Source organism: Canis lupus, chromosome 5, assembly GCF_003254725.2.
Source record: "Canis lupus dingo isolate Sandy chromosome 5, ASM325472v2, whole genome shotgun sequence".
In the NCBI taxonomy this organism is placed as follows: domain Eukaryota; kingdom Metazoa; phylum Chordata; class Mammalia; order Carnivora; family Canidae; genus Canis; species Canis lupus.
Window position 1 is genome coordinate 40,416,222 of NC_064247.1, and position 14,426 is coordinate 40,430,647.

The 14,426-nt window shown below is 35.7% G+C and overlaps 1 protein-coding gene across 4 annotated transcripts in view; it reads left to right on the forward strand.

The window, feature by feature from the left end:
• The window catches only part of AKAP10 (A-kinase anchoring protein 10), an 85,620-nt gene that overhangs the window by 52,645 nt on the left and 18,549 nt on the right, over nucleotides 1-14,426 (forward strand). For all 4 annotated transcript variants that reach the window (XM_025428240.3, XM_049109494.1, XM_049109495.1 and 1 more), the window contains 4 exons: nucleotides 2,420-2,564; nucleotides 4,810-4,983; nucleotides 10,126-10,235; nucleotides 13,002-13,084. In XM_025428240.3, the coding sequence (XP_025284025.1) occupies nucleotides 2,420-2,564; nucleotides 4,810-4,983; nucleotides 10,126-10,235; nucleotides 13,002-13,084 (512 nt within the window). The remainder of the gene's footprint in view (nucleotides 1-2,419; nucleotides 2,565-4,809; nucleotides 4,984-10,125; nucleotides 10,236-13,001; nucleotides 13,085-14,426) is intronic.

Genomic DNA, 14,426 nt, shown 5'->3' on the forward strand with positions numbered 1-14,426 from the left:
TCATAAATCTGCTTTTCATACAGTGTGTATAAAGTTTTAGGATTCTCAGAATAAATGTCTTTGATGGGGGAACAGGAGGTTTGTGTGTGGCAAGAAAGATGGTGGTGGTGGAGTTCAGGGAGCGTTTCTCAGAAGAAACATTTGAATTGGATCCTGAGTAATGAATTAAATTTTGCTAGCCATAGAAGGTGGAAAAGAACATTCTAGGCAGAGACATTGGCACAAGCAAAGTCAGAGAAACGGGAATGTGGCACTTTCAGAAAATCTGAGTTTGGGTAAATAAAACTTGGGTAGGGAATATAGGAGGAAGATGAAACTAATCAGAATATATTGTAAAGGGTCTTAAGTATCTATGAATGAGTGCATCATATTTTCTGATGCAGATCTACGCAGCCAGGTTAATACTCAGTGAATAAGTGTTTTTCATTGGTCTTCACTGAAAATGAGAAGATGGCAAAATCTTACAGTGAACAGAACTGAAAACATCTGGTCAGTTGAGTGATATGAGTTACTCTATTCATTTAATTTTTCTTACTCTGTTAAGAAAAGTCATGTGCTATTTGTATCTACAAGCAATTGCTGGGAGGATAACTTGACAGTAGAGGAAAGTCTGTGGGATGTTAGGGTTTGCAAGAGAGCTGAGAGCATCTAGGTCAGTGGTTCCTGAGCATTGCTCTGCAGGTTCATGCTGGGCTGTCTGCGTAAGAACCACCTGGGAGTTTGTTAAAAATAGGTTTCCAGCCCTCCTCTCTAAGAGATTCTGATTCAGCACATTTGAGGTATGACCCAGGAATCTTTATATTTAGAAGATACCCAAGATGATGCTGATGGAGCCAGATTAGAGATCTAGTCTGATTTTCCCATTATGCAGGTGAGAAAACAAAGGCCCAATGAGGTATTGATTTCTCAAGGTCACAGGGCAAGTTAGTGGCAGAACTTGGGCTGGAATGCAATTCTTAATGTTTGTCCAGTGTTTATTTGTATAATCTATTTGTGGAAAATATTATATAAGGAACATTGTTACATGGATGTTAAAATAGCAAGTGTTTACATTTAGAAATTTGGTCTGGGGTGCCCCAAAATTCGAATCATGGAAGAGTATTTACCAACTTACTTATTTGTTATAAGATGGGAGACTATTTGTTAAGAAAAGAGTAATAACAAAAAATACATATATATTTTTTTTATGCTGGAACAGAAGAGTGGCAGTAGTAGTAAGCTCCTGGCTGGAGTTCAGTAGCCACCCAGAGCAGAGACCCTGTTTTCCCACTGGATCCCATTTTCACGTTGGGAGCCATTTTTAAATGAAGATCACCATATGGCATCCCACTGGCTGTCATTTTGTCAAGTTCATTGTGTCACATTTGACTGCACTGATCCTAGTTTTTTGTTTGTTTTGTTTTGTTTTTTATTCCATTTGAGAGAGTGAGTGAGTGAGTGTGAGGCAGGGGAGAGGCAGAGGAGACAGAAAGAGTTGAGAATCAGGCAGATTCCCCACTGATTGTGGACCCATCCTAAGGCTCCATCCCACAACCTTGAGATCATGATCTGAGCCAAAATCAAGAGTCAGATGTTCAACTGACTGAGCCACCCAGGCGCCCCAACCCAATTTGTTTTTGTATCTTATGTATGTTATGTACATACAGTCACAATCGTTCCTCATCAGTCTTTCTGCATTTATATCTTAGACAAGATTTAGAAGTCCCTAGTATGCTTGGAAGAGAACATACATATATATTTTGCTTTTAATCCCCCTTTTCTTTTGTATCTACTTTATAAATCAGCTTACCAAAACACTAGGTTTGCAAAACAAAAACAAAAAAACACTAGTTTTGCATTATATCTTAAGAAGTTAGATATCTTTGAGGTGTCTTTGGTTACTCCTTTTCCTTTCTACACCCAGGCTTCATCAAGTTGTGTTATTCTGTCCAAATACATCAAATCCATCTACTTCACTTTCCGTATTACTGTATTTTGAATTCCTGCATGTATATTACCTGTGCCTCCTGGTTATAGGGTGTGTTCTCATGGTGTTCTATGCAGAGATCTTTTCTGCTCCCTTTCCAGCATAACTGTGTCTTACCCTCTTTTAACTCTATTTCTATCTCCCAAGTGCTAAACAGAGGATAGGTGCCCATCAAATGTGTGTGATTGATTGATTTCTTTGTCTCAGCTGTAACCTGACTCTTAAGAAATCTTAAACAAGAACTAAGGAAGATAGAAGGAGATAAGAAGGTAGCAAGTTGACTCAGATACCTTTGGGGTTGTGGGAATAAAGGTTGCAGCATGGCCAGCATGAGCCAGGTCTCGAGGCCTAGGTCTGCAGGCTGAATCAAGTGGCCTCATAAAAGAGTCAGTACCAAAAGTTGCTTGTACTGGCTAGGACATTAGTTTTATTTTTGCTGTCTTTGTATCATAGGTACTTCTCCCTCCAAGCCACACATCCCCTTGGATTTGATGATGTTGTACGATTAGAAATTGAATCCAATATCTGCAGGGAAGGTGGGCCACTCCCTAACTGTTTCACAACTCCGTTACGTCAGGCCTGGACAACCATGGAGAAGGTAACTAAGAACTTCAAGAATATTAAACTGCAAGAAGTTTTTACTTCTTTCTGGGTAAAACCCAGAAAACCTAACACAGGAAAAAAAATAAATGTAACAAAACAGGGAAAATTGAAGCAGTGAAGCATAGTGATTAAGAGCAGAGGCTTTGAGTCTGACTTGGTATGTATTAATTAACTTCATAGGCTGAGTGACCTCAGGCAGATACTGAAATTCTTTAATGCCCATTTTCCGCATCTATAAAATGGAAATAATGTGGATACTTACCTAAGAGTTACTTTAAGGATAATGAAGTTAGACGTATAAAGTTCTTATATTAGCATTATGTCTAACACATGGTAAACATTGAATGTTAATGGCCATTATTACTGCTGTTATTATTACATTTTCAAAAATAATTAGATTAGCAGTATTGGGCATTTAGCTTAGGAATGATCCAAATAATTCATCAGTATCTATCAACGGGGTTAGAATACTAGTTTTGTGTATCAAAACTTGTGGGGTATCACTAATAGCTTATTAATAGTAAGGTGTTAGAATTTATGAATGACTTATTCTTCAAATAAACTAGAGTAGGTCTTACTAGGAATCCACAGAGCCCAGGATAAGCCCATGAGGTTATGTCGCTTATGTATGTCATGTGTATCTTGGTGAAAAAGGGTCCAGTAAGTGCTATTAAATAATGCCACACATAAAAACTGAATTTCAGGAACATGGAAAAATTACATATAAAAATCAAATCACTAAAAAGCTAATGGCAAACTAAATAGAGTATCAGCTAGTGCCCAGGGATAAAAATTTTTTTCCTGATTTAAATTAAAATCTTTCTGATCTCCAAGGAAAAGTTCCAAATCTTTATTGTATAAAGAATGTAAACTTCTGGGGGATCCCTGGGTGGCTCAGTGATTTAGTGCCTGCCTTTGGCCCAGAGCGTGATCCTGGAGTCCCGGGATCGAGTCCCACATCGGGCTCCCTGCATGGACTTCTCCTTCTGCCTGAGTCTCTGCCTGCCTCTCTCTCTCTCTCTCTCTCTCTCTCTCTCTCTTATGAATAAATAAATAAAATCTTTAAAAAAAAATAAACTTCTTAAAATACAGAGAAAAACAGAATGTGGAAATATTTCTTATAAAATAATGTATAATATAAAGAACTTAGACTAATTTTAAGAATATTATCAATTAGATAAATGAGAAAAAGACCTGAATGATTTGTTCATCAATACTTTGAAAATTTCTGTGCTAGGTATTAGTATTTCAGTGGTAAACAGAAGAAACATGGTTTCTGCCCTCCTGTAGCTCTTGTCTGTAAAGAAGGCACATGTTAAACATAGACTATTTATAATCATGTGCTAACTGCTATGAAGGAAAAGTTGCTAATAGGAAATGCCAGTAATAAACATGGGAACTTAGCATCATTAATAATTTTTAAATGTAAATAAAAACACCCATATATCATTAGATACTAATTTAACAATAATTTGAAAAAACGCAATCCATTGTTGCAAAGCCTATGTCAAAACAGATACCTTGATATATTGCCAATGATACAAATTGACAGCATCCTTCTGAAGGGTAAAGTGGCCATATCTGTCAAAGCTTTTAAAACATTGATGCTGTTTAACTGCATGATCACACCTCATAATTTATCCTAAGGAAATCATTTCAAAGGTAAAAAAAATAAATTTATATACAAAGACTTCAATATTTATAATCAGAAATCTAGTTTGAGATTAGATTCACTCCCTGCATATTTTCTGGTCTCTAAGAACTCTGATCTCTCCAAGTCTATGTAATAGCTTTATGACAAGCATTTTTGGGGGGGGGAATAAAGCTATAAATTGTACTCATAATTTTATTTTTCTTTAAAGATTTTATTTATTTATTCATGAGAGAGAGAGAGAGAGAGAGAGGCAGAGACACAGGCAGAGGGAGAAGCAGGCTCCATGCAGCGAGCTCGATGCGGGGCTCGATTCCAGGACTCCAGGATCACGCCCTGGGCTGAAGGCTGGCACTAAACCGCTGAGCCACCCAGGGATCCCCTGTACTCCTAATTTTAGTGACAATATAAACTACACAAGAAGTTAATACTTGGAGTGTAACAAGGGAAAGTAAAATAATTTGTGCTAGCTGGTAGAATTGTGGGTAAAATTCTGTTTTCAAATGAAGTTTTAGTTGTATTTGATTTCAACTTTAAAATAATGCTTGTCAAAAAAATAAAATAAAATAATGCTTGTCCTCTCTTTCAGGTCTTTTTGCCTGGCTTCTTGTCCAGCAATCTTTATTATAAGTATTTGAATGACCTCATCCATTCGGTTCGAGGAGACGAATTTCTGGGGGGAAATGTTTCACTGATTGCTCATGGCTCTGCTGGCCCTCCTGATGATTCTCACCCAGGTGGTTCCGACATCTCGGCCTCTCAGGTATCGACCAGTTAGCCTCTGCCATGCAGGAGAAAGGTCTACAGATCCTTTCCTTCAAGTATCAGTAACAGATTCTGTTTGGAAGTTTTCATTGTAGGAGAAACAAAGAAAATAAATTTGGCCTACTTACTATATGCTTTAATCAAAATATCTGTGATGATATAATAGTATATTGTAAGGTATTGTGCTGTTTCATTCAGGCCATTATTCTGCTTGACACTCCAGCTGTGCTTTCAATAATCAAGTTATATGACATGCATTTATAGCCTCTGAAGAGCTCTTTGTGTAATTATTTGAGAAATTTTAGTAACTACATTTGGGAGCTTTATAGAATAATTCCCCCTCTGCTTTTTTAAGGATTTATTTATTTATTTCTTAGAGCATGAGCACAAGTGGGAAGGATAGGCTGAGGGAGAGAGAACCCCAAGCAGACTCCACACAGAGTGGAGCATACTGGATCTTACTTTCCTGAGATCACAACCTGAGCCGAAACCAAGAGGCAGGTACTTAACCAGCTGTACCACCCAGGCACCCCTAGAATAATTCTTAATAATTCTTTCTTAATATTGTATTAAATCAAAGAGCTTTTGGTTTCATTTTGAACTGTAGTGCCATTGTACATTTCCTTAATCTTTTGTGTCTTTTTGGAGTGCTTTCATGTATCAAACCTTATCTGATGCTCCCCAAAACTGAGTGAAATGTCCCCAAGAGAAGAGATCTGAGGAAGTATTAAGAAGTTAACTAATTTTATTAAAGTCACACAGTAAATGTAGAGCCAGAACATAATCCCTGTCTAGTGTTCTTCCCCATAATGTAGCATAATTATTTTCCCATCACACTGTTGACATGTAAATAAATAATACTTGAGTTTTTTTGACACGGAGCCTTATAAATTTTCTTAATTTATAAGACAGTACTATTTATTATCATCAACAAGACTCCGTACATTTTCCTCCTATTTAGATTAGATAGGAGGTGACCTGCTGAATGTGGTTGACTTTTGTTTTTTGATATAGGCTAGAACGTTTTGTTGTTTTTTAAGCACTCAAAAGGTCTAGATGCTAACCATAAATACAGTTTTACATTTTTGGTTGAAGTATAATATACAGAAAACTCTATATAACATAACTATATATAGCTTGAAGAATTTTCATAAACAGACTTAACCTGTATATCCAGCATCCAGATCAAGAAATATTATATTGGGATCCCTGGGTGGCGCAGCGGTTTAGCACATGCCTTTGGCCCAGGGCGCGATCCTGGAGACCCGGGATCCAATCCCACGTCAGGCTCCCGGTGCATGGAGCCTGCTTCTCCCTCTGCCTGTGTCTCTGCCTCTCTCTCTCTCTCTCTCTGTGTGACTATCATAAATAAATAAAAATTTAAAAAAAAGAAATATTATATTACCAGTATATCCTGAACTCTCTTTGCCCTCTAATAGTCACTGTCCTCCTGCCAAGATAGCTACCATCCTGACTTTTGATGGTTTAATGTTACCTGTTGAGTTATATAATTGAAATCATTCTGAATATGCTTTTCCCTTTCTTTTTTGGTACACCTTTATTAAGATCTAATTCACATACCATACAGTTCACCCATTTATGTTACATAATTCAGTGGTTTTAGTACATTCATAGAGTTGCTTAACTGTTACCACAGCCAATTTAAAAAGTTTTTTACCTAAGGAAGAAACTGTGTCCTTTAACTAATACCCTCCAAATCCACCATTCCTCCAGCCCTAGGCGGCTGCTAATCTACTTACTGTCTCTATAGACTTGCCTATTCTGAACATTTCATATAATTGGAACCATATGATGTGTGGTCTTTTGCGACAGGCTTCTTTCACTTAGCATACTGTTTTCAAGGTTCATCCATGTTTAGCATATATCAGAACTTTATTCCTTTTTTTGTTGTTTTTTGTTGTTGGTTTTTTAAAAGATCTTTCATTTGAGAGAGAGAGAGAGAGCATGAGCCAGGGGGAGGGACAGAGAGAGAGAGAGGGAGAAGCAGACTCCCCCTGAGCAGGGAGCCCAAAGCAGGGCCTGATCTAGGACCCTGAGATCATGACTTGAGCCAAAATCAAGAGTCAGTTGCCCAACCGACTGAGCCACCCAGGCTCCCCAGAACTTTATTCCTTTTTATGGCCAAGTATTCCATTGTACAAACATCACATCTTGTTTATGCATCAGTTGAGGGACATTTGGGTTGATTCTCTCTTTTGGCTATTACGAATAATGCTCCTGTACAAGTTTTTGTGTGGATATAGATTTTCATTTCTCTTGTGTATATATCTAGAAGTAGAATTGTTAGGTCAAATGATAACTGTTTAACTCTGTCTTAATTACTCCTGCTTGGGTAACAAGTGTTGAAGTCAAGAAGGAAGCAGGAGTCTTCCAACTTAGTTCTTTTTTAAGATTGTTTTGACTTTTTGAGGTCTCTTGAGTTTTCAGATGCATTTAAAGATCAGTTTGTCAGCTTCTCTGAAGACACCAGCCAGGATTCTGATACAGAGTGCATTGACTCCCTAAATCAGTTTGGGATATATTGCCATCTTAACGGTATTAAATATTCTGACCCATGAACATAGGATGCCTTTAATTTTATTCAGATCTTTAATTTCTTCCAGTAGCATTTTGTGGTTTTCAAGTGTCCGTTTTGTATTTCTTCAATTTATTCTAAGTATTTTATTTTTAAAAAGAGATAAATAGATAAATATTTTATTCTTTTTGGTGCTATTATAAATGGAATTTTTTTTCTTGTGCTCGTATTTTCATTGTAAGTGGATATAGTTTTTTTTAATTAAAGAAAAATTCCCCTAACATAAAGTTAACTGTTATAAAGTCTCTAATTCAGTGACATTTAGTATATTCACAGTGTAGTGCAACCATTACCACTGTCTGGTTCCAGACTTTTTCATCATCCCAAATGGAAACCTCGCAAATGGAACATTAACAATCACTCCCCATGCCCACCTGTGTGTTCTTCTGAGTTTTAGGCCTTTGATCCATTTTGAATTAGTTTGCATGTTGTTTGAACTAAGGTCCAACTTTTTTTTTTTTGCATGTGAATATCTAGTTGTCCCAAACCATTTATTGAGAAAGTTACTGCAGCTTTGTAAATTTGAATATCAGGAACTGTGTGTCCTCCAGCTTTTTTTCAGTTGTAAGATTATTTTGGCTATTCTGGGTCCCTTGAAATTGCATACAAATTTTAGGATTGAATTTACGTTGTATCTGTAGATTCCTTGGGATATATTGCCATTTTGACAATATTAAGTCGTCTTTCAGTCCATGAACAATGGGATGTTATCCCATTTATTTAAGCTATCTTTAATTTCTTTCATTGTTGTTTTGTAGGTTTCAGTGTACAAGTCTTATACCTACTCAGGGTCATTTTTTCCTGAGTATTTCATTCTTCTTGATGCTATTATAAATAGAATTATTTTCTTAATTTCATATTCTTATTCTTCATTGGTAATGCATAGAAGTACAACTTTGTGTTGATCTTGTACTTCAGCTTTTACTAAATTCATTTGTTAACTCTAATAGTTTTCTTGTGGATTCTTTAGGATTTTCTATATATAAGATCATGTCATCTGCTAATAGAAATAGTTTTCTTCTTCCTGTCCACTTTGAATGCCTTTTATTTCTTTGTGTTGCCTGATAGGTTGGGCTAAAACTTGCAGTATGGTGTTGAATGGAAGTGGTGAAAGTGAGCATCTTTGTTTTATTCCTGACCTCATGAAGAAAGCTTTCAGTTTTGTTTTGTTGTATTTTGTTTTACAATTATTTATTTATTCATGAGAGACGCAGAGAGAGAGGGCAGAGACACAGGCAGAGGGAGAAGCAGGCTCCTCACAGGGGGTTCAGTGTGTGGGTCTCGATCCCCAGACCCGGGGTCACACCCTGAGGCAGATGCTCAAGCACTGAGCCACCCAGGCGTCCCCTGAGTTTTTCATCTTTTAATATGTTAGGTATGGATGGATTTTTCATAAATGCTTTTTATCAAGCTATTTCCCACTATTTCTAATTTTTTTTTTTTATCATGAAATGGTGTTGGATTTTGTCAAAAATTTTCTGTATCGATTGAGATGGTCATGTGGGTTTTGGTTTTTACTCAGTTGATATGGTGTAGTACTTTAATCGATTATCAGATGTTAAACCAACCTTTCATTTCTGGGATAAATCTCACCTGATCATGGTATATAATTATTTTTATATGTTGCTGGGTTTGTTTGCTAATGTTTTGTTAGGATTTTGCATCTATACTTAGAAGAAATATTGATCTTTAGTTTTCTTTTCTTGTGATGTCTGGTTTGGTATCTCAGTTAACAGTAGCCTCAAAGAACTATTCTACCTTCTTTATGCTGGTGCCTCTTTCTTTTTAATTATTTACCGTTGGCACGTAAAGAGACCCCCACACACACACTGTAGATGAGAGTGTGTTCTATAAGCGTCCAATTTTTATTTTATTAATTTAACCTATACCTTATCATGGACATTAAGCATGTTCTCATCTTTTGTTATTTTAAACAATGCTACAGTGAATAATAATCTTATATATTAGTCATTTTGTGGAACTGCATCTGTCTGTAATTGAATTTTTAGAAGTAGAGTATCTGGGAAAACCCATGGCTCTGGTATTTCGTAGAAATATCAATTCTGACTTGCTTTTTTTGTGGGATGAGGAGTGGGAGATGACATGCTAGAGGGGAACTTACTACGCTCATCTAGCTTGTCATTTTAGAAAGTTTTCTTTACTTTCTCTTTTGTCACATGGCCTCATGTGACTCTATAAAAGTTAGCTAAGCTGTATATGCCTGGGTGGATGGCAGTCTTGCACATTTGGGAATGTAATGCCTGTGAGGATACCACATTTGTTGGAACTTAGATCATTAAGAAAACAAACATATGGCATTAAATGCATATATTGTATATTGTAATACTGTGCTTTCCTCCCATGGTTATATTTTGAGGTTACATTTTAGAATCATTGCTGTTCAGCATCTCTGTAATGATAGGGTTGAATGAGAATTACGTATATTTCAAATACTGAAGATTTTGTACATATCTGTCATTTTCCAAACCCAGGACTTTTTGATTCCCAAATAACAGACTATTAATTTTACAATTTCTGTTGTAGTCCAGTATGAAAAAAGCCAGTGTTAAAATTCTGAAAAATTTTGATGAAGCGATAATTGTGGACGCTGCAAGTCTGGATCCAGAATCTTTGTATCAGCGGACGTATGCAGGGTAAGCTTAACTAACGTCTAGGATTTTTACAGGTCTGCTGAATTTTGCATCTTTTATTTATTTACTTATTTTTAAGATTCTTATTCATTTGAGCGAGAGCGCGTGCACAAGCAGGGAGAGGAACAGACGGAGAGGGAGCAACAGACTCCTCGCTGAGCAGGGAGCCCAATGTGGGGCTCAGTCCCAGGACCCTGGGATCATGATCTGAACCAAAAGCAGATGCCCAACCATCTGAGCCACCCAGGCAACCTGCATCTTATATTTTTTAATTTAAAACATGTTTTTTTTAAAAAAAAAAAAAAAACATGTTTTTAATCTACTGTTATATACCCAGCACTACTATATATCATATCCAGTAGACCACAATTAAGAGTGGAAGCTCAGGAGTGACTTTTGGGTTTTAATCTTGTCTCAACCACTTATTAGCAAACTACTCAACCTCTGTGTCTGTTTTTTAATCTCCAAAATGAAGATGGTATTACTACTTCATTGGGTTACTTAGGGGATTAAATGAGGTACATAAAAAGCATTCCAAACCTTTCCAGGTATCTAGTAAACACTCCATAAATACCATTACCATCATCAGTCCACCACACTGTACAAGGCTGAGTTATGTCATGTTTATATATGTTGTAGGTTGTATCTCTTGCATATGTCATTTGGTTCATATGTTAGCTATTTCAAAGTCTCTATCTTTAAAAGCAAAACTAAAAGTACAAAGATGCCAGCACCATTTTTTATGGACTATATAACTAATACTTGAAAATAATAAAGTTATTTCTCTATATTTAAGAATTGGGTTTATCCTATTACAAAAAGACATCAGTCAGTTCATAGCATATGCCACTTGCCAACCTTTACCACAGATCAAATCATAAAATCACTTCCTCTTCCCTAAAGATGGCTGATGAACCTATAAACCTGTGTAACTTCTTGATTACCGTACCCAACCCCAACCCCAGTCCTGATAACACCATAAAAAAGTGATTTCAACATGTTTAGCTAATTGATTTTATCAGAAAGTAGCAGTGATACTTTGGGAGACCAAGGAATCCTGAAAAGTACTCAGGTATAAATAAAGGGCTGTTTGACCACACTGCCTTTAGGAAGCCACTTCAGCTGAGTCAGTGTTGTAATTTGTAATCTTTATCTTTTCTTTTAGGAAATGGTGGACAATAAGCATAAATTATTTAATTACAAAGATTATATTTATTAGGGGATGGTTGGTTCATTTACTTAAAACCTAACTTAAGACAATCTGTCAGTTCCAAGATCGTTTACTTCTGTAAGTTCTTTGTGTGTGTAAATTAAATATATTTTAACAAATAATGTGTAAAATGGGTCAGAAGTAGAGAAATAATGACTTTTCTTCATCTTTAAAGATAGTTCTCAATGTTTGTTTTGGCATCTTCCTGAAATTTTTCTCAAGGCAGACAAAATTGTATCTATCAGTGTATTGCAACCACATGTGAAATGATGGCCTACTAGGAGCAATAGCCCTAAAATAAGACCCACTCTGCCCGAGGTGAAATAATATATGGGCATACAGAGTTGTGTTTTTTTTTTAACCTACTTTTAATTACAAATACATTAATCTCTTATAAAAATTGATAGATAAGGCTAATGTCCCCTTTGGTCACACATCAATGCTCATTCTTTCCCTTTCCTACTCAGGATAATCACTGATATAGTATGTATTTTTGTTTGCTTATTTTTATGTAATTGATATCACACTGTATTCAGTATCTTGTGCTTTTCTTTGCAGTGAGTTTTGGAGATTTTTCTTTGCTAGTCTATACTGATTTACCTCATTTTAACCATGTTGTAGCATTCCCTGTATAATACTAATTATAGCTCATAACCGTGGCCACTATTTAGCCCTTTTGGTATTGATGAGTATTTAAGTTGTTTGCAATTCTTCACTATTATAAACAGTATAGCAAAAGATTTCCTTTTATATACTTCTTGTACCAAGAAGCAGATTTTAAATTTTAATAGATCTTACCAACTTACCTTTAAAAGTATCTATATATTATGCATTCTTATCCCTCATTAATATAGATACTAATTTTCTCCACATCTTTATATTGATAGTAAGTAACATTACATGTTTGTTTGTTTGTTTGTTTGTTTGTTTGTTTTTACCAATCTGGACTACTACTCATGAGATTAAGTTTCTTTTGGCATTTTATTCAGTTTTTTCTTCTATGAATTGACTGTCTCCTTTTTACGTTTTTCTGTTGGATGATTTCTTAGTGACTTGGTAGGATTCTGTATTTTTTTAATATTATTAATTAGTAATGTCTGTTAAGATCTTTTACTGTGTTCTTTGCCTTTTAACTTTGTTTTATATTATTATAGCTTTATAGCAAATGTAATTATCACATATAATTACTCCAGCTTTATAATACATATTTTGATCCAGGGCAAGTTCCTACCTTTTTATCTCTTTTACAAACCTATCTTGGCTGTTCTTATACTTTTTCTCTTTTGTGTATAAATTTTAGAATTGTGAGATATGTCTTTATCCATCATGTTTCATAAACCTTTTTTGGGATTTTGAATGAAATTACATTGAATTAAAGATTTTGTTTTCATTGGGGGACTTTCTATTTGAAATAAGCTTTGCTCTGAATAACATGAGCTAGCTATAAATTGTATTTTTAGCTTTCTGGATTTAGATAAGATGCTTAAGAATGGAATTTTTCTTTTCTTAATTTAAAATTGTTTGTTAGAAATCATGTTCTACTTTTTGTACTTATTTAGGAAGATGACATTTGGAAGAGTAAGTGACTTGGGGCAGTTCATCCGAGAATCTGAGCCTGAACCTGATGTAAAGAAATCAAAAGGTTTGTGGTGTAAAATTTTATACTCTGCATAAGGCCTTCACTTATGTTAGTCATTGACTGTAAATGAAGGGTCACTTAAGATTTAAACAGTTTATTTTATGAAATAACTGCTTTACCTCTCACCTTATGTTTCTATCACAACTGATTCCAAAGGCTGTGTGTAGTTGCATCTCTGTGCAGTCTTTCTGAATGAAAGTTTGTGAAGTTGCATTACCATTATAGAAAGCACATCTTTATGTAAGGATGACCTTTTTATTTAAAATGGTGAATACCCAGTCCAGCTTGGACTTAATGTTTATTTTGAGCCCCTTTAGTTCGTTAAATTTCCTCTAATTTATTGAAAGTTATTATGAAATATTTGTGAAAAATATTAGTAGATTGAAATTCAAATCCTTTGTTTAACCAGCAGGAGAGTGCTCACTCAACTGTAAGAGTTAAACACAGAAATCTTTTTTGACAAGAACATTATTTGTGACTGATTTCAGCTTCCAAACAATTGGTCGACACAGGAAGATTTTTGGAAACCAATGTGGAGTGCTCGCTTCGGCAGCTCATATACTAAAATTGGAAACCAATGTGGATCCATTCACTTATGATCTAGAAATTTTTCAGTGTGATTGGATTGACACTATTGTCTTGAGTAAAAGATACTAACTTTTTTAAGAAGAAAATGTTCGAGGGGTGCCTGGGTGGCTCAGTTAAGTGTCTGCCTTCCACTCAGGTCATGATCCCAGGGTCCTGGGATCAGATCACCCCATGTTGGGTTCCCTGCTCAGTGGGGAGTATGCTTCTCCCTCTCCCACTACTTGTGTGATCGCTTGCTCTCTCTCTCTCGCTCTCTCGCTCTCTCTCAAATAAATAAAACCTTTAAAAAACACTTTTTAAAAAAGAAAATGCTCCATCTTGGTAAGTGTGTTTAAATTAAGAGGTATTGTTAATCTTTATTGGATTTAATAGGACTCCATTCCTGTTACGTGTATTTAAAAAATTTTTTTAAGTAAACTCTACCTGGGCTTAAAATCATGACCCTAAGAATAAGAGTCGCATGCTCCTCTACTGACTGAGCTAGCCAGGTGCCCCATATTATGTTTATTTTTTAATGCAACTGTTCGAGTAGTGAATCACACCACTTTATGTTGATGAGTAGCCTACTTTTGGGTCAGATATACATTGACAGAATAAGCTAAAGATGCAGCAATTGTTGAAATAATTTAGACCAAAAAGGGACCTGTTACCTATTTCACCTTATATTGCCAAAGAAGTCTGAAGAACATGATCGGGAAAAGTTTACAGACTGAAAGAACATTTAGTAATAGGTTTTTAGTGCCTCTGTGTACTCATA